This window comes from Pteronotus mesoamericanus, unplaced genomic scaffold (genome assembly GCF_021234165.1).
Source record: "Pteronotus mesoamericanus isolate MK-2021 breed Mesoamerican mustached bat unplaced genomic scaffold, CSHL_Meso_final contig_168, whole genome shotgun sequence".
Classification (NCBI taxonomy): domain Eukaryota; kingdom Metazoa; phylum Chordata; class Mammalia; order Chiroptera; family Mormoopidae; genus Pteronotus; species Pteronotus mesoamericanus.
The window spans coordinates 53,312-77,810 of record NW_026555067.1 but is presented as its reverse complement, the minus strand read 5'-3'; the positions used below and the strand labels follow the sequence as shown (position 1 = coordinate 77,810).

At 41.2% G+C, this 24,499-nt stretch overlaps 1 protein-coding gene across 3 annotated transcripts; it reads left to right on the top strand.

Annotated features, from left to right (window-relative positions):
• Nucleotides 1-439: 439 nt before the first annotated feature.
• On the top strand, nucleotides 440-24,499 carry ZNF75D (zinc finger protein 75D). Of its 3 annotated transcripts, XM_054565753.1 has the most exons (6): nucleotides 440-703; nucleotides 2,225-2,728; nucleotides 3,920-4,112; nucleotides 4,765-4,856; nucleotides 5,188-5,314; nucleotides 23,570-24,499. In XM_054565753.1, exons 2-6 carry the CDS (start codon nucleotides 2,282-2,284, stop codon nucleotides 24,274-24,276), a joined length of 1,566 nt encoding a protein of 521 aa, XP_054421728.1. In that variant the 5' UTR covers nucleotides 440-703; nucleotides 2,225-2,281; the 3' UTR covers nucleotides 24,277-24,499. The 3 variants fall into 3 exon arrangements, with proteins under 3 accessions (XP_054421728.1, XP_054421729.1, XP_054421731.1); XM_054565754.1 differs by lacking the exons at nucleotides 3,920-4,112; nucleotides 4,765-4,856; XM_054565756.1 differs by lacking the exons at nucleotides 440-703; nucleotides 3,920-4,112 and having other exon boundaries at nucleotides 2,284-2,338.

Genomic DNA, 24,499 nt, shown 5'->3' with positions numbered 1-24,499 from the left:
CCTGACGGGGACAAAACTGCCTCTACTCCAGGAGGCTCCAGACAAGCCTAGTGAGGCGAGGTTCTCTGTAGAAAGGGCCACCGGCTGCCGGAAATCAACGCAGGAATAATCTGAACGCGAAACACTTCGCTCAAGTCGGGGCTAGGAGATCGAGATCGTGGCACCCATTGCCGGTAGGTTACATTACTCCCAGGCGAAGAGTGGCTTTCAGGGTTCCTCTGAGACTCCAGCGGGCTTAGAGACTCGATGATATTAACTCTTTTTTGCATCAGGGGCTGAACTGAAGTAGAAGGCCAGTTCCTCCGGGATGGAAAGGACCCGCGGGTCAGTTTCCGGCTGGTTTGGCTGAAACTGCACTGGTGGAGGAAGGAAGATAGATGGCTGGGCGTGGCTGTCCCTAAGCCACCGGAAACACATCTTCCTTTTCCGGTTGGGGCCCAGTCTACAGTCCGCGACCCCAAAATGGCGAGCCGGGGTACAGTCTCCGGGAGATAGAGGGATCGGGTGGCAGACTGATCTTCCAAGGTCCCTGCGCTCCCGAGACTTGCCGCTTCTCTCGACTGTCATCGTTTGCTCCCGACACCGCCTCCGCTGTGGCGCAAGCACCTAGAGCTTCCTCCCTAGAATAGCCTGGAGGCGTGGCTACTCAGAGTCTACCGAGGAAGAGGGAAGTGGCGTCCACGGAGGCCAGAGCTGCGTGAAGGTAATCGAGAATCCCGATTTTCCCTTTGTATTTGGTCTGGCGAGCCCGAGAGTTGCCTGCCGTACGTGCTGGTTGCAGTCTGCGAGGCGGTGGGAGCGTGGGGGTACGAAGGACGCAGCCTTCCCCAGTTCGTGGTGGCATCATTGCCAGGCGGCTGCAGTCAGCCTGAGAGCAGGCGGGACCTTTTCTCATCAAGGCCGGTATTAAGGCTCCTATTTCCACCTCTAACCTCCGGAAGAAATTTCTTTGTACTCTATGTGCAAATATCACTCAGGGATGCTGCTGAAGCACACTCGGAGGCGGCCGGCGTGCACAGGGCTTATGGACACCCTTGTGGTCGATCCAGAAGGTGTAGCAAATGTGTGGTTGGGGATGGGGCAGTGCTGTCTTCCACCGCACCCAGCGAAACTTTCTGCATCCAGCGAAATTTTCCAGTTTCCGCTCTTATGATCATATCGCTGGAGAGAGGGTCATTACAGCTTCTGCGGATATAAAATTACAGGCGGTGTCCCTGTACCTCCTGAGACTGGATAAGCACCAAAGAGCCAACCATTTCTTTGAATACCAGTGGCATCCTCAAAAAAAAAAAATTGTTGCTCTTTTTGCTGGATCACCTGAGGGAAAATCAGACTTTCAAGGCTATCCTCAGCCTTGCTTTAAATATCTGTTATGACCCTGAGGAAAGCCAGGGAAAGGGGTACCTTTAGTAAACCCTTGCTGTCTCAAGAATTTTAGCCATCACTGTTTCTTTCCTTTTTTACAATCTGCCATTTGGATATCTTATAAACAAATGTAAGTTTTTCCAGTAAAGTAAGCAAGAAATTTAATACAAAGGTATGAATTTGTACAGTGCCCTTTATAAGTCTTCTCTAAAAGTACCAACAACAAAAATTGTGGACATCTGATTGCTTTCTCAAGGGATATTTTCTGTGAGGAATAAGGTTACTTTTTCCCTGATTACTTCTTTTCTGATCTTCCTGTCTCAGTTCTCCTGCCAGAGTTAATGCAATGGAAAGGAGACTATCAAATGTTCCATGAAGTAAAGGTTTCAGTCTTCATAAGAGAATGAAGGGGCTTAGAAGTTATTTTCCACCTGACTAAAGACAAAAGATTGGAATGATATGTTAAAATTCAGAGAATCTTAAATATTCCCTGTTTGTGAAGATGGGGCAGGAAGCACACAAGTTAAGTATTGGATAGTCTCAAAGCTCCTTTTAGCAAATGGGTGTCAGCTTTTTTTCACCTACCAATTTTTCCTCATTCGTTTAGCAAAAAGTTATCAGTTGACATCTGTATTCGCTGAGCTGTTCTTTGTTTCAAAGTTGAGTAACAGAAGAGGAGAGAAACATATGTTCTGAAGTAATCTATCATCATGAGTGTCCTAATACTTGTCAGTTGATATTAAGGAGGAAACGGAACAGGAACTTTTCTGTTCATTCTTCTCTGATAATTATAAATAGCAAGTAAATATGTATCATGTGCCTTTCATCTCGACATGTACTTTTTCTTTCTTTCCCTCAGTGCCCTTGGGCAGAAGATCCATTGAAGGCCTCAATTATCAAAGGTGGCACCAGGAAAATGTCACACATAGGAGAAAAACTGTTCCTAGAGCAAATTATGATGAGACATCTGAAGGTGAACAAATGCTTATACCCACACTTGGAGGTTTTGTGGGAGACTAAGGGGTCTGTTAAAGAGAGCTCCAGTCAGAGTAAGAAATCCAGCCCACAGGTGGACAGTCTTGGTCCTGAGAGCGCTCACCAGCACTTCCGGAGCTTTTGTTACCATGAAGCAGCTGGACCGCTTGAGGCTGTCAGCCAACTTCAGGAATTATGCCATCAGTGGCTAAGGCCAGAGATCCACTCAAAAGAGCAGATCTTGGAACTGCTGGTGCTAGAGCAGTTCCTGACCATTTTGCCCAAGGATACTCAGAACTGGGTGCAGAAGTATCATCCACAGAGCATCAGAGAGGCTGTGGCCCTAGTGGAACATTTTCAGAGAGAACCTGGTGGAATAAGTAATGAGGTAAGAAAAAATTATTCCTTACACATACAATTAAATAGGATAAAGGTGGATATGTTGGGAAGCGGTTAATTAAGGAATAAGATGAGTTAGGTCACTCTTCGGTTGTTTCTTTAGGGAAATTAGGTAGGATCTGAAATCACAGATATGCAGCAGTAGTCTACATAGGTTTCAGAACTCCTGGAAGTCTTTCCTGGTATTAGAAAAAGACAATGCATTTTGCCCATTTTAGGGCCAGTGCACATTGAAGGTGGTGGGCCTCGTCTGGCATGGCCAAGGAGACAGGACTTGGTTTCTTAGAAACAGGAATAAAAGGCAAGAAAGATTTGAGAAAGGGGAGAAAAATCTGGGAAAAAGACAGCACTTAGAGATCAAAGGAGAGAGAGGGTAGCAAATAGAAATATACATCAGACAACTCTGGGGAGACTGCAGAGGTGAAGAAGAAATAGAAAATACAGGAAACAAAGATACGGAAAGAAGAAAAATGCCAACAGAAGTGAAGAGAATGAAGATGCCGAGGGGTAGAGCCCTCAGAAGTGGGAATATATGTCTCTGGGCTAGGAAAAAGCCTCCATTGCCCTCCCTTAATGGTCTTGTCCTTGGCTTTGCTGGTTAGTGCGGAACTGAGGTATGCCCTGGGGAGATGGCAGCACACTTCCTTTCCTCTGGAGCCCACCAGACATATTTTTGTGCCCTGCTACAACTGAACCATGTGGAGGGAGGTTAGAGTTCAACTTTCCCCCCTTTTTCCCCCATTGCATCCCCTTTCTCTATGAAATCCTTCCCCAGTCATGAGGGGATTAGAACATATGACAAAGAGGAAAACCTTTTTTATTCAATGCCTTATATTTTAGAGAAAACTAAAAGATAAAAATCCACTCAGGCAAGGGTCTTAAGTCAAGGAAGCAAGCCAGTGAAGCATAGCAGGCAGCCTGTCCCCATTCTGCTAGTGGCCTGACCTGTGGCTGTATGTCACAGCTTTTTCATTTTATCCTCATTTCTCCAGGTGACACATATAATTCTTTGTGAGAAAAGGGTGGTACAATACCTTTTCAGTTTTTTATTCCTTTCTTTAATGTCACACACTCCCCAAATCTGAACTCTATTCTTGGACTCTATTCTTGTTTATCCCTCTACCACCACCCTTAAATCACACGTAAATTCTGTGCTAATGAGGATGGGGGTTATTTCTAGGTCACAGCCCATGACCTGGGAAAGGAGGCAGTACTCTTGGGAGGAACACCAGTAATCCCAGGCTTTAAGTGGAAGCCAGCAGAGCCCCAAGCAATGGGTATGTTCCAGAAAGAATGTTGGAATACATACCGGGTACTACAAGAACAGCCGGGCTGGAAAACTCACAAAGAAACCCAGTGTGTATATGAAAGAGGTGAGGAGCTTCATAATCTATTCTGGGGGCTGTAATAGTAACTGGTTCAGCTAGAATATCATGGGAATTTTCCAGGTGCCCAGCCATGTTAGCAGTTAGAATGTCTCTCATGTGGGAGTATAAAAGTCAATGTGGGTGAAGGTGAGGGTCAGTCTGGGGTACAGAAATATCCAAACCACAGAACTCTGGCATATATATCATGGACCTTGCTCCTTAGAAATTTGAGAGAATATGGAACAGGGACAGGAGTAAAAGTTGGATCAGAAATGGGCTGTCAGTGGAAAATAGGAAGAGAATTTTGCACCAGGAAAAAAAAACCCAGAAATGTTCCACATGTCCTGCCATATATTGGAGGACTTGAGTCTTTCATTTTCAAACACCTTTAATTCTTGCCCAGGAAAAATAGTGGATTTTCTGTTATTAATTTCTTATGAAATCTGGGGCAACAGTCAATTGGGGAACTGGTTCTATGGAGTGGTGGCTATTTGGTTCTTATTTACCATGAACAGGCCACTTGGGGCATTATAGACACACACAGTTGTGAAGGTGAACCATCTTTATTTAAGGAGTCCTGATGTTTTATATTTTAGAAATCAGCTCAGAGTATTCATAAACAGAAAAGAGAAATTTTCTGGCTCTTTTCCACCCACAGCTGTGCCTACTCAACAGATTCTAGGCTTTTCTGAGCAGAAAAGCACCCCAAACTGGAAGATGGCATCTGAGCTCATCTTGCCTGAATCCCAGGTGAGCTGTACATTCCAAATTTTTCAGACAGCCTGAATGTGACCTTTCTGTGCTTTTCTCTGCTGCCCAAAACCCACAGTGCCCAGCAGGTACTCTGATCCAAGTTTGCCATAAATGGCTCTAGGCAGCTACGTTTGGCACAGTGGGAATTGGGCACCTCCCAGGCTTGTTTACTGATCTCATTGCTTCCTTTCTTTGCTTCGACTCACTCTTTTTCCCTAAACTTTATACACTTAACCTCAGTGACTGGCCTACCATGTAATTCAGAAATGAGTGATAGTACAGCTTTTGTAGTGGCAAGTACTGAACTAAAACCCAGCCTCCTCTTTAGAGTTTGTTGACATTTGAAGATGTGGCCCTGTCTTTTTCTGAGGAAGAATGGGAATTACTGGCACCTACTCAGAAGATGCTCTACAATGATGTCATGCAGGAAAACTATGAGACTGTCATCTCTCTAGGTAAAGATTCTTCTTTTCTTTGTATAGAAGTTGAATAATCTGTTATGTCCTTATTTTATGGAAAATGCTCTTATGTGAGAGTCCCTGTGTTCCAGTAGCTTGTTGGTTCTCAACCTGATGGTGTGGGGTAAAAAAAAAGCATATCCAGATCACCTAGAGCTTCAGTTTTCAACTTTTCTCATCTTATGGCACACATAAACTAATAACTAAAATTCTGTGGCACACCAAAAGATATATTTTTTACCAATCTGACACACAAAAAAAAGGTATAATTTTGCTTCCTTCTCACCAGATGGCTATTGTGCTGGCTATTGTCATTTTTAATTTCACAATCTAAAGGAAAATAGGTCAGTGCCCCTGACTAATCAGTCAGGTATTACATGTTTCAAAAATTCTTTTATTACCTCTTTTTTAAAGTATATTTTATTGATTATGCTATTACAGTTGTCTAATTATTTTCTCCCCTTTACCCCCTCCATCCTACACCTCCCTTCCCGCCAGCATTCCCTTAGTTCATGTCCATGGGTCATACATGTAAGTTCTTTGGCTTCTCCATTTCCTATACTACTCTTAACCTCCCCCCTGTCTATTTTGTACATACCAATTATGCTTCGTATTCCCTGTACCTTTTCCCCATTCTCCCCACTCCTGCTCTCCACTGATAGCCCTCCATGTGATCTCCATTTCTGTGATTCTGTTCCTGTTCTGGTTTGCTTAGTTTGTTTTTGTTTTTGTTTTTTTAGGTTCAGTTGTTGATAGTTGGGAGTTTGCTGTCATTTTACTGTTCATAGTTTTGATCTTCTTTTTCTTAGATAAGTCCTTTTAACATTTCCTATAATAGGGCTTGGTGATGATGAACTCCTTTAACCTTACCTTGCTTGGGAAGCACTTTATCTGACCTTCCATTCTAAATGACAGCTTTTCTGGATAGAGTAATCTTGGATGTAGGTCCTTGCCTTTCATGACTTTGAATACTTCTTTCCAGCCCCTTCTTGCCTGTAAGGTTTCTTTTGTGAAATCAGCTGACAGTCTTATGGGAACTCCTTTGTAGGTAACTGTCTCCTTTTCTCTTGCCGCTTTTAATATTCTCTCCTTTTCTTTAATCTTGGGTAATTTAATTATGATGTGTCTTGGTGTGTTCCTCCTTGGGTCCAACTTCTTTGGGATTCTCTGAGCTTCCTGGACTTGCACGTCTATTTCCTTGGCCAGATTGGGGAAGTTCTCCTTCATTATTTTTTTCAAATAAGTTTTCAGTTTCTTGCTCTTCCTCTTCTCCTTCTGGCACCCCTATGATTCAGATGTTGGAACCTTTGAAGTTGTCCTGGAAGTTCCTAAGCCTCTCCTCATTTTTTTGAATTCTTGTTTCTTCACTCTGTTCCAGTTGAATGTTTATTTCTTCTTTCTGCTCCAAATCATTGACCTGAGTCCCAGTTTCCTTTCCTTCGCTGTTGGTTCCCTGTATATTTTTTCTTTATTTCACTTTGTATAGCCTTCACTTCTGCCTTTATTTTGCATCTGTACCCAACCATTTCCGTGACCATCCTGATTACCCGTGTTTTGAACTCTGCATCTGATAGGTTGTCTATCTCCTCGGTGCTTAGTTCTTTTTCTGGAGTTTTGATCTGTTCTTTCATTTGGGCCACATTTCTTTGTCGCAGCACACCCGTTATGTTGCAAGGGGCAGAGCCTTAAGTATTCACCAGGGTGGGGGAACCCACGTCTCTGCGTTGTGATGCTGTGTGCGGGGGAGGGGTCCGAGAGGGAACAATGCCACTTGCTTGCCTCTCAGATGGCTTTCAGGCACTTTCCCCGCTACCCACAAGCAAATTGGGCCCTTCTGGTGCTGATTCTTGGGTGGGTGCGTTTCTGTACATTCTAGGACCCCATGGGTCCCTCCAACGGGCTCTCCTGTGGGACTGGGACTTTCTCCCACCCTCACAACCCCCACAGATTTTTACAGCCAGAGGTTTTGAGGCTTTCATTTCCCACACTGGAACCCTGGGTTGCGTGGTCTGTCTTGCTCCCTAGTTGTTCCTCCCAGTTTATCCTCATGTGAATGTGGGACCTCCCAATCCGCCAGTTGCTGCCTCGCCCACCCGGTCTGTCAGGTACTGCCTTGCCGCACGTCCTCTCTGCCCTGCTGCCCATCTCTGCCCTCCTACCAGTCTGGATGAATATTTCTTCTTTAACTCCTTGGTTGTCGGACTTCCATACAGTTCGATTTTATGGCACTTCTGGTTGGGTTTTGTTCTTAAATTGGTTCCCTAGCTGGTGTGGCTCGATGGATTGAGCACTGGCCTGCGAACCAAAAGGTCGCCAGTTCGATTCCCAGTGTAGGCAACATGCCTGGGTCGCAGGCCAGTTGCCCAGCAGGGGCCATGTGAAATGTAACCAGACATTGATGTTTCTTTCCCTCTCTTCCCCCTCTAAAAATAAATAAACAGTATTTTTAAAAAATTGGTGGTTGTCTTTCTTTTGGTTGTGTGAGGAAGCAAAGCGTATCTACCTACACCTCTGTCTTGGCCAAAAGTCTTTTAAAAATTCTTGATGCACAGCCTGACAGGTGTGGCTCAGTTGGTTGGGTATTGTCCCTCAAAGCAAAAGGTCATCAACTCAATTCCTGGTAAGGACACATTTAGATTGTAGGTTCAGTCCCCAACCGGGGACATGGAAGAGGCAACTGATCAATGTTTCTTTCTCAGATTGATGTTTCATTCCCTCTCATTCTCCCTCCCTTGCCCTCTCTCTTAAAAAAAAAAAAATTCTTGCAGCACACCAGTGTGCCTCTTGCTGCTCACAAGTTGAATATTGCTGACCTAGGCAGCTTTTTACAAGTTCTACCTCTTTAGAACTCTGAATCCATCATATCATACTCCCTGCCCCATCCAGCAAACCTGCTCTTCTTATATCCTTTTCATCACAGTAAAAGGCACGGTGATTTAACCAATTGCTCTGGCAAAAAACCTCTAAGTCTTTATTCCACTTTTTTTTGTGAATCCCAACAACGGATCCATCAACAAGTCTTCAACACACATCCTGAATATGATCCTGCCTCAACATCTTCCACTCTTTTTTTATTATTAAATTTATTGGGGTGACATCAGTCAACAAGATCCTATAGGTTTCAAGTGTACATTTCTATGATACGTGATACGTATGTTGCATTGTGTGCCCACCATCCAAAGTCAAATCATCTTCTGTGACCATATATTTGTCCCCATTTACCCTTTACTACATACCACTCCCTTCCCTCTGGTAACCACCATACTGTTGTCGAGTTTCACTTTTATATTCCACACATAAGTAAAATCATATGGTTCATAGCTTTTTCTGATGACTTATTTCACTTAGCGTAATATTCTCAGCCTTCTTCCACACCTTTTTAATAGTAATTTATTGATTATGCTATTACAGTTTTCCCAAGTTTTCCCCTTTGCTCCCCACCACCCAGCACCCCCACTCCCTCAGGCAATCAAAACACCATTGTTCATGTCCATGGGTCATGCATAGGTTCTTTGGCTACTCCATTTCCTATACTGTATTTTACATCCCCACGACTAATCTGTAACTACCTATTTGTACTCCTTAATCCACTCACCTCTCCACCCATTCCCCAATACGCACCTACCATCTGGCAACCATCAAAATGCTCTCCGTATCCATGATTCTGTCTGTGTTCTTGTTTGCTTAGCTTGTTTTTTAGATTCAACTGTTGATAGATATGTACTTATTGCCGTTTATTGTTCATAGTTCTGATCTTCCTTTTCTTAAATAAGTCCCTTTAACATTTCATATAATAATGGTTTAGTGATGATGAATTTCTTTTGTTTTTTCTTGTCTGGGAAGCTCTTTATCTGCCATTCAATTCTGAATGATAGCTTTGATGGGTAGAGCACCCTGCTTTTCATGACTTTGAATATTTCTTGCTAACCCCTTCTAGCCTGTGAAGTTTCTTTTGAGAAATCAGCTGATAGTCCTACGGGAACTCCCCTGTAGGTAACTAACTGCTTTTGTCTTGCTGCTTTTAAGATTCTTTATCTTTAACCTTTAGCATTTTAATTATGATGTGTCTTGGAGTGGGCCTCTTTGCATCCATCTTGTTTGGAACCCTGTGCTTCCTGGACTTGCACGTCTATTTCCTTCACCAAATTTGATAAGTTTTCTCTTTTATTATTTTTTCAAATAGATTTCCAATTTTTTGCTCTTTCTCTTTGCTTTCTGGCACCTCTATATTGCAAATGTTGGACCACTTGAAGTTGATCCAGAGGCTGATTATAATATTCTCGGGGGTGTTTTTAAATTTTTTTTCTTCTTGTTCTGATTGTGGGTTTGTTTTTTTTCTTCCTTATATTCCAAATCATTGTTTTGATTCTCGGCTTTATCCACTCTACTGTTGTTTCCTTGTAAATTGTTCTTTATTTCAATTAGTGTATCCTTTGTTTCTGACTGGATCTTTTTTATGCTGTCGAGGTTCTCACTAAGTTCATTGAGCATCCTTATAACAAATGTTTTGAACTCTGCATCTGGTAGGTTGCTTATCTCCATTATGTTTAGTTCTTTTTCAGGAGTTTTGATCTGTTCTTTCATTTGGTCCATGTTTCTTTGTCTGCTTATTTTGGCTGCCTCCTCGTGTTTGCTTCTATGTGTTAGGTAGAGCTACCATGGCTTCCTGTCTTGGTAGCATGGCCTATTGTAGTAGGTGTCCTGTAAGATCCAGTGGCACAGCCTCTCCTATTACCCAAACTGTGTACTCAGGTGCATTCTTTATGTGGGCTGAATACACCCTCCTCTTATAGGTGAGCCTTGATTGCTGTTGGCAGGTCAATGGGAGGGATTTACCCAGGCCAGTCAGCTGCAAAGTCTCTTTGTGACCACTGACCACCAGCCTCCCCACTCCATGGAGGATCAGCTATGTGGAGGTAGGGTATTGGTGCTCTGATGTGGTCTGAGGCTGTCTAGTGAGTGTGCTGGCCTTGATGTTTCCTAGGTGTTGTAGGCCAAGGTCAGCCCCCACCTTTGTTTTGCCTGGGGCTACCCTGCCTGAGCTATAAAGTAATCTGAGATGGCTGCTACTTGTGCTAGGCCTGGAGATTCCCAGGTGAAACCAAGTTACGAATCTAGGCTGATTGCTGCTAGCGCCAGGCGGGCCTGGGGCCACTTAGAAAGAGGTACATATGCCAGGGGCTCACTGAGGCTGGTTGTTGCTTGTTTGAGAGTATTTAGGAAGTGATGAAGCATGAGCAAGACCAGCCATTCATATGGAAGAGCAGGTTGGGTAGGCCCATAAGTTGGGTGGGAAGGAGATGTGAAGCTTGAGCCAAGACCAGCCATGCATATGGAAAAGCAGCTAGGGTGAGCCCATAAGCTGGGTTGGAGGCACTCTTAAGGGATATCTAGAGTGGGGTAAACAGTGTTAGCCAGTTTGATAGAGTCTCAGATATGGCACCCACCTGCCAGCTCTGTGGCTCTGAGGGAGGGAGGATTCAGGAAACAGACAATGGCCTCTGACTGTCTTTCTGTGTCTGGGAGAAAGCTGTCCCCCAGCTCCTGCCTTAATGCCAGACACTTTAGTTTCTTTCTGTATGCCACTGGTGCCTTTCAAACTGCTACACCACTGCTGGAGCTCAGAGGGAGTGAGCCTGAGTAAGTCCATGTGTGGGTTCTTTAAGGGGAATTGCTTGGGACTCCATCAGTTTATTCCACTGACTAAATCCCCGCTGGTTTTTGCAGTGAGAAGTTATGAGGACTTATCTTACTGGCACTGGAACCCTAGACTGGGAGGCCTGGTATGGGGCTGGGACTCCTCGCTCCTGAGATGTTCCTCCCGAATTTTTATGAACCACATGTGGATGTGGGACCAGCCTGTTCCACGTCTCCTACCAGTCTGGATGGATGTGGTTTCTTTAATTCTGTAGTTGTCAGACTTACATTCAACTTGATTTCTGACAGTTCTGAGTGATGGTTGTGCTATATTTTAGTTGTAATTTTGATATGGTTGTGCAAGGAAGCAAGCTGTGTTTACCTGTGCCACCACCTTAACGGGAAGTGCAACCTGCTTCTACTCTTATCATCCTGGTCTAAGCTACCATCTCTAACCAAGTCTACTTCAATTGCACTGGATTCTCATTCCCCCTGTTGTTTTGATAGATCCTCCTTAGTTTTAGTTCTTAGCTTCCTCATTTGCATATTCACCCACAACCACCATAGAGTATAAAGCAGACATTAAATCTAAGATTCTTCCCATTTAAACTTTTGGAGTAAATAAAAGTATAAAAGAGTCCTTCACTCTTCCTGAAAATAGAATTAAGATGGCAGTCCATGACCTGGCTTTATTCTCAAAGCATTGTCGCATCCTAAATCTAAAGTGATCTGTTAGAACAAGTTGGAAGATCCATAGATCCAAGGTCCCAGTAGATCCAGAACAATCTTGGAGTCTCTTACAGGTAAGTATATACATGGGAAGAGGAGAAATGTTCCTTAATAGGAACCTTTACAGAAGCTTAACATTTTTAAGATTCTGCTCCTGTATTTTTTTATGGATTTTTAAATTGAGATAATTACCGATTCACTTGCAGATTTAAAGTGTAACACAAAGAAAATCCACATACACTTTACCCAGTTTCCCTCAATGATACCTTTTGCAAAAGTATCGTATGATATCACCACTATGATATTGATGCTGATACCATCCACTAACATTCATATTTCCCATTTTATTTATATTTGTTTATATGTATGTGTATTTAGTTTTTCAAAGGTTATCTCATGGGTAGGTTTAAGTACTTACAACCACAGTCAAGATACTAAACAATTTCATTACCACAAGGATTCCTTCTGTTGCCCTTCTATAATTATAACCATACACAATTTCCTCCCACGCTCTACCCTATCACCAACCTATGCCAACCTCTAACCTGTTGTACATTTCTAAAATTTTGCCATTGCAATAATGTTATATGAATGGAATATAAAGTAAGTAACCTTTTGGGATTAACTTTTTCATTCAGAATTATTTCCAGAAAATCCATCAAGTTGTTGCATGTATCAGTAGTTTACTACTTTTTACTGCTGAATAGCATTTCATAGTTTTGATATAGCACAGTTTGTTTAACCATTCATCTATCGAAAGGTATTTTGGCTGTCTTCAGTTTTGGCTATCATGAATAAAGTTTCCATTAACATTTATGTACACAGTTTTATATAGAGATAAGTTTTCATTTCTCTGGGATAAATGTCTTAACAGTGCATTTGCTTCTTTACATGGTAATTCCTTGTTTAATTTTATAAGAACCTACCAAATTGTTTCTCATAGTGGCTGCACCATTTTACATTCCCACCAACAGTGAGTGAGTAATTCAGTTTCCTGACCTCCTCACTGGTGTTTAGTATTGTCTTTTTTTTTTCTTTTTTTTCTTTTTTTCTTTTTTTTTTTGCCATTCTGGTAGGTATGCAGTATTACCTCCTTGTGGTTTGCATTTGTATTTCTTTAACGGCTAATGATGTTTTATAGCTGTTTACATGTGCTAATTTGGCATCTCTATATTTTCTTCAGGGAAATGTCTTTTGCCTGTTTATTAATTGAACTGTTTTTTAACTGTTCAGTTTTGAGAGTTCTTAACGTTCTAGATTCTAGGGCTGTGTCAGATAATATGGTTGGCAAATAGTTTCTCATGTCTGTATATTGCCTTTTATTCTCTTCCCATTGGTTTCCCCAGATAGAAAGTTTTTAATTTTGATGAGAACCAATTTTTCATTTTCCTTTTATAGATTGTATTTTGGTGTCAAGTGTAGAACTCTGACTAGCCCTAGTACCCTAAAATTTTCTCCTATGTTTTTTCATAAAAGTTTTACAATTTTACATTTAAGTCAATGATCCATTTTCAATTATTACATAAAGTGTGACATTTAGGTCAAGACTTTTTTTTCTTTTTCTTTTTTGCCTATGGAGGTCTAATTGCTTCAGCCCCATTTGAAAAATCTGTCCTTCCCCTGTTGAATTGTTTTTGTACTTTTGTCAAAGATCAGTTGGGCATATTTGTATACATCTGCTCTGTTCCATCAAGCTATGTGTCTATCCCTCTGCCAATATCACACTATCTTGATTACTGTAGCTATATAATACAGTAAGCTGTCAGGTAGAGTGATTCTTCCCACTTCATGTTTTTTGTCAAGATAAAATTTGATTTTAGCTACTTTAGGACATTTGCCTTTTCATGTAAGTTTTAGAGTAAGCTTATCAATGTCTATAAGGAACTATGTTGGGATGTTGATAGAAATTATTTTAAACTTATTAGTTTGAAGAGGGTGAATATCTTTACTATGTTGAATTTTCAAGTCAGTGAACACAGTATGTCTTTTTATTTAGGTCTTTTTTAATTTCATCAATTTTTTGTCATTTTCACTGTAAAAATTCTCTACATGTTTTGTTAAGTGTATGACAAAGCATTTAATAGTCATTGGAACAATTGTAAATTCTGTTATTTTTAATTTTGGTTTCAGCATGTTCACTGTTTTTTTATAGTAATGCTATTGATTTTGTTTTGATCTTGTATCCTCTGTCTTAAAACTTATTAGTTCTAAGTTTTTTTGTAGATTCCTTGAGATTTTCCATATAGACAGTTTCATAATCTGCAATGCCTTTTATACCATTTTCCTCTTTTCAGTTTTTAAATCATTTCTATTTTTCAATTATAGTTGACATACATCATTATTTTAGTTTCAGATGTATATCCCAGTGATTAGACATTACATAACTTACTAAGAGATCATCCTGATAAATCCCTCATCCTTCTAACACCATATATATAGTTATTAGAATGTTATTGACTGTGTTCCCTATGCTGTATTTTACCTCTCCATGACTATCCTGTAACAACCAACTTGTACTTTTTAATCTCTTCACCTTTTTCACCCATCCGCCTGACACCCCCTCCCATCTGGAAACCATCAAAATATTCTCTAACTTCAGGGTTAGGTCCTAACCACTGTGCAACTCAGCCCCCATTTCATCAAAATATTCTTTGTATTTCTGAGTCTGTTTCTGTTCCGCTTGTTCATTTACTTTCTCTTTTTAGAGTCAGTTGTTGATAGATATGTATGTATTGCCATTTTATTGTTTATCTTTTTTTCCCCTTAAAGAACACCCTTTAACATTTCATATAATACTGGTGATGAACTCCTTTAGATGTTTCTTGTGTGGGAAATGCTTTATGTGTCCTTTGATTCTAAATGATAGTTTTGCTAGGTAATCTCAATTGTATGTCCTTGCTTTTCATCACTTTGAATATTTCTTTCCAATCCCTTCTGGCCTGCAAAGTTTCTGTTGAGAAAACAGCTGGTATCTTATGGGAGCTCCCTGTAGGTAACTAACTGCTTTTCTGCTGCTGCTTTTAAGATTCTCTCTTGGTCCTTAATTTTTGGCGTTTTAATTATGATATGTCTTGATGTGGGCCTCTTTACGTTCTTGTTTGGGACCCTGCATTTCTTGGACTTGCGTGTCTGTTTCCTTCACCAGGTTAGGGAAGTTTTCTGTCATTATTTTTTCAAATAGGTTTCCAATTTCTTGCTCTGTCTTCTTCTTTTAGCACCCCTATGGTATGCTTGAGATTGCCCCAGAGGCTCTTTATGCTGTCATCATTTTTTTGGTCTGTCTGTCTGTCCCCTCCCTGCCCCGGCTATTCTGATAGGATATTTTTTGCTTTCTTACATTCCAAATTGCTGATTTGATTCTTGGCATCATCTACTCCACCGTTGTTTTCCTGTAAATTATTCTTCATTTAAGTTAGTGTGTCCTTCATTTCTGACTGGTTCTTTTTTATGTTGTTGAGGTTCTTACTATGTTCATTGAGCATCCTTATAACCAGTGTTTTTCACTCTGCATCTAGTAGATTGCTTGTCTCAATTTTATTTAGTTCTTTTTCAGGAGTTTTGTTCCATTCTTTCATTTGGTCCATGTTTCTTTGTCTCTTCATTTTGGCAGCCTCCCTGTATTTGTTTCTATTAGGTAGAGCTGCTACATCTCCCATACTTGGTAGAATGGCATGATATAGTAGGTGTTCTGTAGGGTCCAGAGGGATAGCCTCCCCAGTCACCCAAGTTGGGCACTTGAAATGCCTCCCCTATGTGGTTTGTGTGCATATCCTCCTCTTTTAGTTGAGCCTTGACAGCTGTTGGCATGTCAGTGGGAGGAATTAACTCACAAGCTGATCAGCTTCGAGGACTGGCTGAGAACACTACCCACCAACCACTGACCACAGTGGAGGATCAGCTGTGTAGGAGCTCACCCCAAAGAGCAGGGTTTACTTCAGTGGAGCTCTGCTGCCCACTGAGTCTATCCCTTGAGAGTTTTGCTTTTGGAGGTGGTTGGATATGATGCTTCAACCTGGTCTGAAGCTACCCACTGGGTGCACTGGCTCTGGGGCCTCCCATTAAGGGCAGGCCAAGCTCAACTGCCACCTTTGTTCTCCCTGGGGCTACCTGGCCTGAGTTACAAAGCAATTTTCAGATGGCCACTACTTGTGATGGGTTTAGAGGTGCCCAGTTGAGGCCAAGCTGCTAACCAAGGCCAGCTGCTGGTAGTGGCAAGCTTGAGGCCACTTAGTGAGAGATACAGGACACATTGAGGCCAGATGCTGCTTGTTTGAGATTTTAGGAAACTAAAGCCTGAACTAAGACAGGCTATTCATATGGAAAAGCCATTGGAAACAGCTTGGGTGGGCCTAAAAGTTGGGTGGGGCAGGCCTCAGGGAATCACCAGTGTGGGGCAAACAGAATGAGCTAGATAGATGGAGTCTCAGATATGGCACCTGCCTGCCAGCTCTGTGTGGGGTAGGAGACTCATCAAAAAATAGTGGCCTCTGCCAGCACTTCTGCCTGGGAGAAAACTGCTCACCCAGTGCTCTTTCTGATGATGGATAATTCATTTCCTTCCCATATATGTCTTGTGCCTTTCAGCCAGTTGCCCTGGTGCTGGAGCTCAGAGGGAGTGAGTCTGAGTAAGTCTGTGCATGGACATTTTAAGAGGAACTGTCTGGGAGTCCAGCAGTGTCCGTCTTCGACAGCCTCAATCCACACTGGTATTTACAGCCAGAAGTTATGGGGACTTATCTTCCTGGCACTGGGACCCTGGGCTGGGTGGTCTAGTGAGAAGCTGGGACCCCTGGCTCCTAAGGGGGGACATCTGCAGCCAAGATACCCCTCCCAGTTTTTATCTGCCACACATGAGTGTGGGACCAGTCCATTTCTTGTTTCCACCCCTCCTACCAGTCTCAGGTAGCTGCTTCTTAATTCCCTAGTTGTAGGACTTCTGTTCAGCTAGATTTCATGCAGTTATGAATGATATTTGTTCTGTAGTTTAGTTGTGATCTTGATAATGATTGTGGGAGGAGGCTAGTAACACATTTACTTACACTGCCATCTTGCCCAGAAGTTGCCATTTGTTTTTTTGTCTTACCTTATTCCAATACCACAACTTCCAGTACTATATTGAATAAGAGTAATTAGAATACACATACTTGCCTTGTTTCCACTTTTCATGAAAACATTGTCTTTCACCATTACCTATGATGTTAGTACAGGGTTTTTCATTGCTAGTCTATCGGTCTATGTAATTCCTAAGTTTCTTAGTGTTTTTATCATGAGTAGATGTGAGATTTGTAAAATACTTTTCCATGTCAGTGGATCAGATTATGATCTATCAAAGGTTATTGATATAGTAGTTATGTCGATTGATTTCAAATGCTGAACCAGCTTACCTACAATACATCCTACGTGATCATGATATATAATTCTTTTTTATTTATTTTTTATTTTAATCATGCATATTCTATTACAGTAGTGTCAGTTTTCTCCCCTTTGTTCTCCTCCACCCATCCCACCGCCCCACTCCCACAGTCAATTCCCACTCTGTTGTCCATGTCCATGGGTCATTCATACATGTTCTTTCTCTAGTCCCTTCCCCTTCTTTCCACCATTGTCCTCCTTCCCTATCCCCTCTGGTCACTTTCAGTCTGCTCCATGTTTCCATGCCTGTGGTTTATTTTGTGCATTAGTTTATTTTGTTGAATAGATTCCATTATGGGTGAGATCTTACGGTATTTGTCTTTCACCGACTGGCTTATTATTAGCATACTATTTTCCTGTTCCATCCATGTTGTTGCAAAAGGTAGGAGTTCTCTCTCTTTTTTTTAATGCAGATTGATTTTATTTACTTTTTAGATGTCAAAGTTAATTATAAAATATTTAAAAAATTTAAAACCATTACAAAGTCTCAGCAATTAAAACATGACAACAGCACAGAAATAATCAAGTAGATCAATGAAATAAAATGACCATTCTAGAAACAAATGTATATATCTGTCTAACAATGTAATATATAATTAAATTGATATTTCAAATCAATGGGGAAAATAAAGCTTATTGAAAAAAGTACATGGACCACTATTACATGAAATAAAACAAATATAGAGCCCTATTTCACACATTTTACAATAAATATTCAGGTGAGTTAAAAATCAATATGTAAAATCTGAGTTTTAGGGGAAAATATAAAATAATATTTTTTTACCTTGAAGTGAAATATTTAAACCCAGAAAGTATAAAATGAAATGTTGATAATATGACTATATTAAACATTTAAGACTACTGAAATTACATATAAAAAAAGTTAAAGGACAAGTAATAGAATAGGAAAGTATGTGCAACACAACTAAAAAAGGATGAATAGTTTTGTTTTTTTAGGGAAAAGATTCTCAAAAAATGGATAAAGAATACCAAAAAGTCATTTAAATCTTTTTAAAGATAATAGAAATAGGCAAGAAATATATACAAAAACAGGTTTAGTTTCAACAAATAAGTAACAATTAAAATAACACATCATTGTCACAATCAGATGAATAAGTATTAAAAATATTGGTAATATCAAGTATTAGTGACTGTGAAAGGAACTAGATATTCATAGACTCTTTTTCTTCATCTTAAAGCAGTCCCTTTAGCATATCTTGCAATGCTGGTTGGGTGGAGGATATTCTTTTAGCCTTCTTTTGTCTGGGAAACTCCTTATTTCGCCTTCCATTTTAATTGAGAGTCTTGCTGGGTAGAGCAATCTTGGTTGCAGGCCCTTGCTTTTCATTCCTTGGAAAATTTCTTGCCATTCCCTTCTGGCTTGTGGTGTTTCTGTTGAGAAGTCAGCTGCTAGCCATATCGGGGCTCCCTTGTATGTTTCTACCTCTTTCAGCCTCGCTGCCTTTAGGATTCCCTCTTTGTCTTTGATACTTGGCATTTTCATTATGATATGTCTTGGAGTGGGCCTCATTGGGTTCCTCTTGAATGGAACCCTCTGTGTTTCCTTGACTTTTATGGCTTTTTCTCTCCTCAAATGAGGGAAGTTTTCCATCATAACTTTTTCAAACAGGTTCTCTATGCCTTGCTCCTCTTCTCCTTCTGGTATCCCCATTATGTGGATATTATTACATTTCATGTTCTCCTGCATTTCCCTCAATGCCTCTTCATTCTTTTTGAGTCTTTTTTTCATTTTCTTGCTCTTTCTGGGAGCTTTGTTCTACCTTGTCCTCCAGCTCACTGATTCGATCCTCTGCTTTATTGAGCCTGCTTTGAATTCCTTCCACTGTGTTCTTCAATTCAGAAATTGTATTCTTCCATTTCTTCTTGTCCCTTATTGGTAGTTGCTATGTCCTTTTTCATGCTTATATAGTTTGCAGTAAGTTCCTCATAGTTTGTAGTTTTTTTGCAATTCTCTCTGAGCTCACTGAGCTCATTGAGCTTCCCTAGAACCATTGTTTTGAACTTGGTATCTGATAGTTTACTTGTCTCTATTTAGTTCTCTTTCTGGGGATTGCACATTTCACTTCAATTGGAGGGTGTTTTTTTGTCTTCTCATTGTTAGTGAGACTCTTCTTTTTTGTTTTTGATTCTTAAATTGATCTGTCTAGATTTCCTGACTTTGTGGTGTGCACTTCTATGGTAGGAGACCACTGTTTTTTGTTTCTGGATCTGCCTCTGATGATGTCAGATGTTGACCCTGTCTGACCTTAGGCAGTTTGTTCGAGACTTCCAGGAATCTTCTGTAAGTGGCTGTCTCCTTCAGCTGTTAATCTAGTCACTCTGCACTCAGCAGTCAGGCTTAGACACCACAGGGCCGGGCAGTATTGCATGTGGTGTGTGGGGGAGTGCCGCTGCAGGTCGCCGCTTGTCCTGGGTCTGAGTAGCAACTGATGCATCAGGGGATGGAGCGGGTTGCGGGGAGTGTGATGCTCCAGGATCTGAGGGTTATCCGAGGCCAGCTGAGATAGGATTGGGGACTCTGAATCCTATCGGGAGCCTGTCCCGAGGTGTCATGGATTAGGGGGAATAAACACGAGTCATTGCAAACACCTGTTTGCCAGGAGAGGGGATGTGGCACATCCCCCTAGTGGGGAAGGCCCAGAGCCCCTTTGTTCAGAGACTTTTATTGAAAAGGTTATCAGTGGGGCTAGGTAACAGGAATGCACAGGTTATCTCATTACATCAGTATGTTAATGTTTACAGAGAATAGGTGATGTTTTGAAGAACACAAATGGCAGGAACACACCGATTTACATGGATCTGAGAGGAGACTAGTAAACAAGAAAGATGACTAAACATGAGAGCGTAGTAAACACAAGAGTGCCTAAAGTTATAGGGTTAGGGTCTGTGAATAATGTAAATTTCCTTCCCAGCATGAGCTGGCTATAACTTCTGAGGGAAAAACAAAACATACTTTAAAGAATTTACTTTTAGGTCTGATTTCCCTGGGAACTGCCAGGTCTGGTCTAGGACTCTCTCCAATATTGTTTCGAGCCTGAGCCAGGCATTGGGAACCAGCCACCAAGAGACAAGGAGACTTCTTTCAGATAGAATGAGGACTCTGATCATGTCCAAGCCAAACCAAGGGGTTCAGGCCTTGTTGCCCTTTCTTCATATCCCCCAATTTATTGTCTGCTTCTCATACTGGTCGATGTCTGGCTTAGGTTGCCCTTCCATCGAGGGGTGTAACCCGTCAACAAGGGACCATCACAGGGCCAAGCAGAGAGGCAGGGATGTAGCCTGAGGGGACAGGTTATGTCTCCTCAGGAGCCTGTTTCTCCAAGGCCTCCCTGATTATTTCCAGCCTTGGGGGACCTCCTGCCTGTTGGTGGGGTTACAGTTCCTGAAACCAGACAGGGCATTTCCCAACAGGGCAGCGTCCCTCCTGGGGGTGGGGTTATTGTGTCCTCTCAAGCTGTTGCCATTCAGGGGAGTGGTCTACCTGAGCCAGATGGCTGCTGCCGTATGAGGAATGAATCAGCACTGGGATCCCGCCAGCTACTCTCTCAGTTCTCTCACCAAAGCCTCCTTCCCCAGTCTCTCAGGTGTTTCTAGCTCACTCTGCCCCCACCTTTGCTGGAGACCAAAGTAAGTGGCTTTAAATAAAAACTTATGTGTTGTTTTTTAAAAGGCCCTTTGTATCTCCAGCCACCCATCTCTGGCACAGAGCAACCCTGCTACTCTTCACAGCTGAGTATTATCTGTGTACTTTTTGGGCTCTGGTGCTGTAGGGTGAATATCCCCACTCGTGGTTTAGGCCCCATTCTTCTCAGGGGGATCCAGATGACCGTTTCAATATCCCTCTGGCGCTGCCGCTCATGGGCACCCCACCAGCCTTCTCGAATCTCTACTGCACTCCTTACTAGTTAGGTTGTGCTAAAGCTGATTCATCTGTCTGTCTGAGGTTATAAGGCTCCTCTCTTGCTATTGTTCAGTTGTTTGTTGCAGGTGATTTCTCCACAGTTTCGTTGTAATTCCAGATTGGTCTTGGGAGGAGGTCAGTGTGACTTCCACTCACTCTTCCACCATCTTGATTCCTGACATATAATTCATATGTGTTGTTACATTCAGTTTATCAATATTTTGTTGAGGATCTTTGCATTTAAGTTCATGGGAGATGTTAGTCTGTAGTTGTCTGTTTTAGAGTACTGTCTTTGTATGATTTTGCTATCAGGATAATACTGGCCTTTTAAAATGAGTTTGGTAGTATTCTCTTTTCTGGAAGAGATTGCATAAAATTGTTTTAATTCTTTAAATATTTGGTAGAATCTTCCAGTAGTGCCAAATGGACCTGGAGATTTTGTTTTTCTGGAAGCTTTTAAATTATGAATTCAATTTCTTTAATGGTAATAGTGCTGTTCAGATTATCTATTTCATATTGGTTGAATTCTGATAGTTTATAGTTGTTGAGGATTGGTCCATTTTTCCTCTTTTTAAATTTATGAACATAAAGTTGTTTATAGTACTTCCTTATTATCTTTTTAATTGCTGCAGAATGTGTAGTGATATACCTAATTTCCTTTCTGATATTGGTGATTTGTGTCTTTTTTCCTTTTATTTTTGTCAGTCACGATAAAGGCTTACCGATTTTTTGTTTCATGGTGATTTCTGGTCTGGTATATGTTATTTGCTTTCTTCAACTTGCTTTGGGTTTATTTTGCTTTTTTCTAGTTTCTTGAGGTAGAAACTTAGATTATTTATCTTAGACTTTTCCCCTTTTCTATTATAAGTATTCTGGGCTATACATTTTCCTCTGAGTACTTCCTTAGCTCCATTCCACATATTTTGATACATTGTAACTTCATTTTATTTTTTTAGGGTTCACTTTTTTATTGTTGACACTATTACAGATTTCTCCCATTTCTCCTACTTTGTCCAATTCCACCCATCCTCCATTCCCCCTTCCCCTAGCCTTCACCACACTATTGTCTGTGTCCATGGGCTACACATACATGTTCTTTGGTTAATCTCTTCACCTTCTTTTATCCAGTTCTCCACACTCCCCTCCCCTCTGAGATCTGTCTGTTTGTTCTATGTATGCATGCCTTTGGTTCTATTTTGTTCATCAGTTTATTTTGTTTCTTATATTTCACATATAAGTGAGATCTTACGGTATTTGTCTTTCTCTGTGTAATTTCATTTTCATTCAACTCTATTTTTTTAAATAACTGGAGTTTTTAAACAAGATTTTGTATTTATTCTAGACAGAGAGGAAGGGAGGGAGAAAGAAAGGGAAAGAAGCATCAGTGTGAGAGAGTAACATCTGCATGTGACCCTACTGGAGACTGAACCTGCAACCCAGGCATGTGCCCTGACTGGGAATCAAACCAGTGACCTTTTGGTTTGCAGGATGATGCTCAATGCTCAACCAACTGAGCCACACTGGACAGAGCTCAATGATGTAGTTTTAAATTTCTTTTGAGACTTTCTCTTTAAACCAGGGATTATTTAGAAGTGTTGTTTCATTTCATGTATTTCTAGATTTTCCTGTTTTAGATTTTTCTGTTTTTTGAATTCTAGTGTGGTTTCATTTTTTTCAGGTTGCCTTTTCTCACTCAAGTTGTGATTTTGGCAGGAGTTGGGGTTCTCAGTATGATGGCTTTTTTTGTTTGTTTGTTTTTTTGTAACTGTGTCCTGATCACTTTGTCTGTTATGTTAGGAGAATCTGGGTCTCATTTAAACATTTTAATTTAATGGGAAGCCACAATGTTTTAGTTTAGTACATAGATTCTTTCCTACTCTGATGGGGGTATGCTTCCAATAACAGTTTAATTTTCAGAGACTTTTTGGTATTGCCTTGGTTTATGTGGTACTGCTAGGGTGCCGATGTGTCATCCCTGCTGGTGCTCCCTCAGGGTAAGGAAGTTATTTACTTAGGCCAGAGTGTCTCTCAATGGGAATGGGGAGTCTCAGACCCACAGGGATAAATAGGCTCCCTGGGCTAGTCCATTTGTTGTTCCTAGGTACCTCTTGCTTGTTCCGCCTGCCTTCTCGTTGTCTTGTTAGAATTTCTGTTGTCAGAATGTTTCCCATTCATACTGGTAAGAAATAAGCCTGTGCAGGAAGCCTCTGTTGCTAGGTTGAGAGTTAGAAAACACTAAATCTGGGTTGCTTTCTTCTCTTGGTTGTGGGAATGTACTACGCTTTATGTTATTCTCCTACTCCTGGGGTCCCAAATTTTTTTGCCTTCTTTTTACCACTTTTTAAAATTCTGTTTGTTATATGTTGGGTTTGTTGTTGGACCTAGCAGGGAGGATCAGGGAGAATTGGGTCTATGCAGTTTTGTCCAGATTGGACCAGAAATCACTTGTTCTGGTATTTTTTAAAAGCAGTCATCATTGATTTTTTTTTCTCTCCATTCTAGTTTTCTTGTTCTGGGACACAGATGGCTGATTCTTCTGTTTCTACCAACAGGGTTAAAGCTCAAAAATGACACTGGAAATGACCCCCCTGTATCTACTTCTGCATTAGAAATACAAACATCAGGATGCAAAGTATTAAGAAAGGCCAGGATGAAAGTTGCCGAGAAAACAGGCAAAGAAAATCATGGTGGTACACACAGGGTACGGAAACGACCTCGAGCTTTTCTAGGGAAGAAGAGAAAGAAACTTTCAACTTGTAAACAAGAGCTTCCAAAATGTCTGGATCTTCATGGAAAAGGACATGCAGGGGAGAAACCTTTTAAATGTCAGGAATGTGGGAAAGGCTTCAGAGTCAGCTCTGATCTTATTAAGCACCAGAGAATTCACACTGAAGAGAAACCCTATAAATGTCAACAATGTGATAAGCGGTTTAGATGGAGTTCAGATTTAAATAAGCACTTAATGGCACACCAAGGAATAAAACCATATAGATGTTCATGGTGTGGGAAAAGCTTCAGTCATAACACAAATCTACACACACACCTAAGAATTCACACAGGAGAGAAGCCCTTTAAATGTCATGAATGTGGAAAAAGATTCATTCAGAACTCTCACCTTATTAAACATCAAAGAACCCACACAGGTGAGCAGCCTTATTCCTGTAGCATATGCAGGAGAAACTTCAGCAGACGGTCAAGCCTTCTTAGACACCAGAAGCTTCACAGGAGAAGGGAATCATGTCCAGAGTCTCCAGTCTGAAGAAAGTCACCATATGGAGCTTGACCCTAGAGGTGATACAAGAATACAAAATTTTGAGTCACCTAATGATAGGATTCTGTCATCAACAGAAAATTTGGGAGGGGGACATGTCATGCTTCACATAAAGGAATCTAAGCGATCTTCCTTACTCAGCGTTGTATCTTCAGTGCCTAGCACAAGACTGATACATAATGAATACTTCATAAATAAAGGAATGAAAATA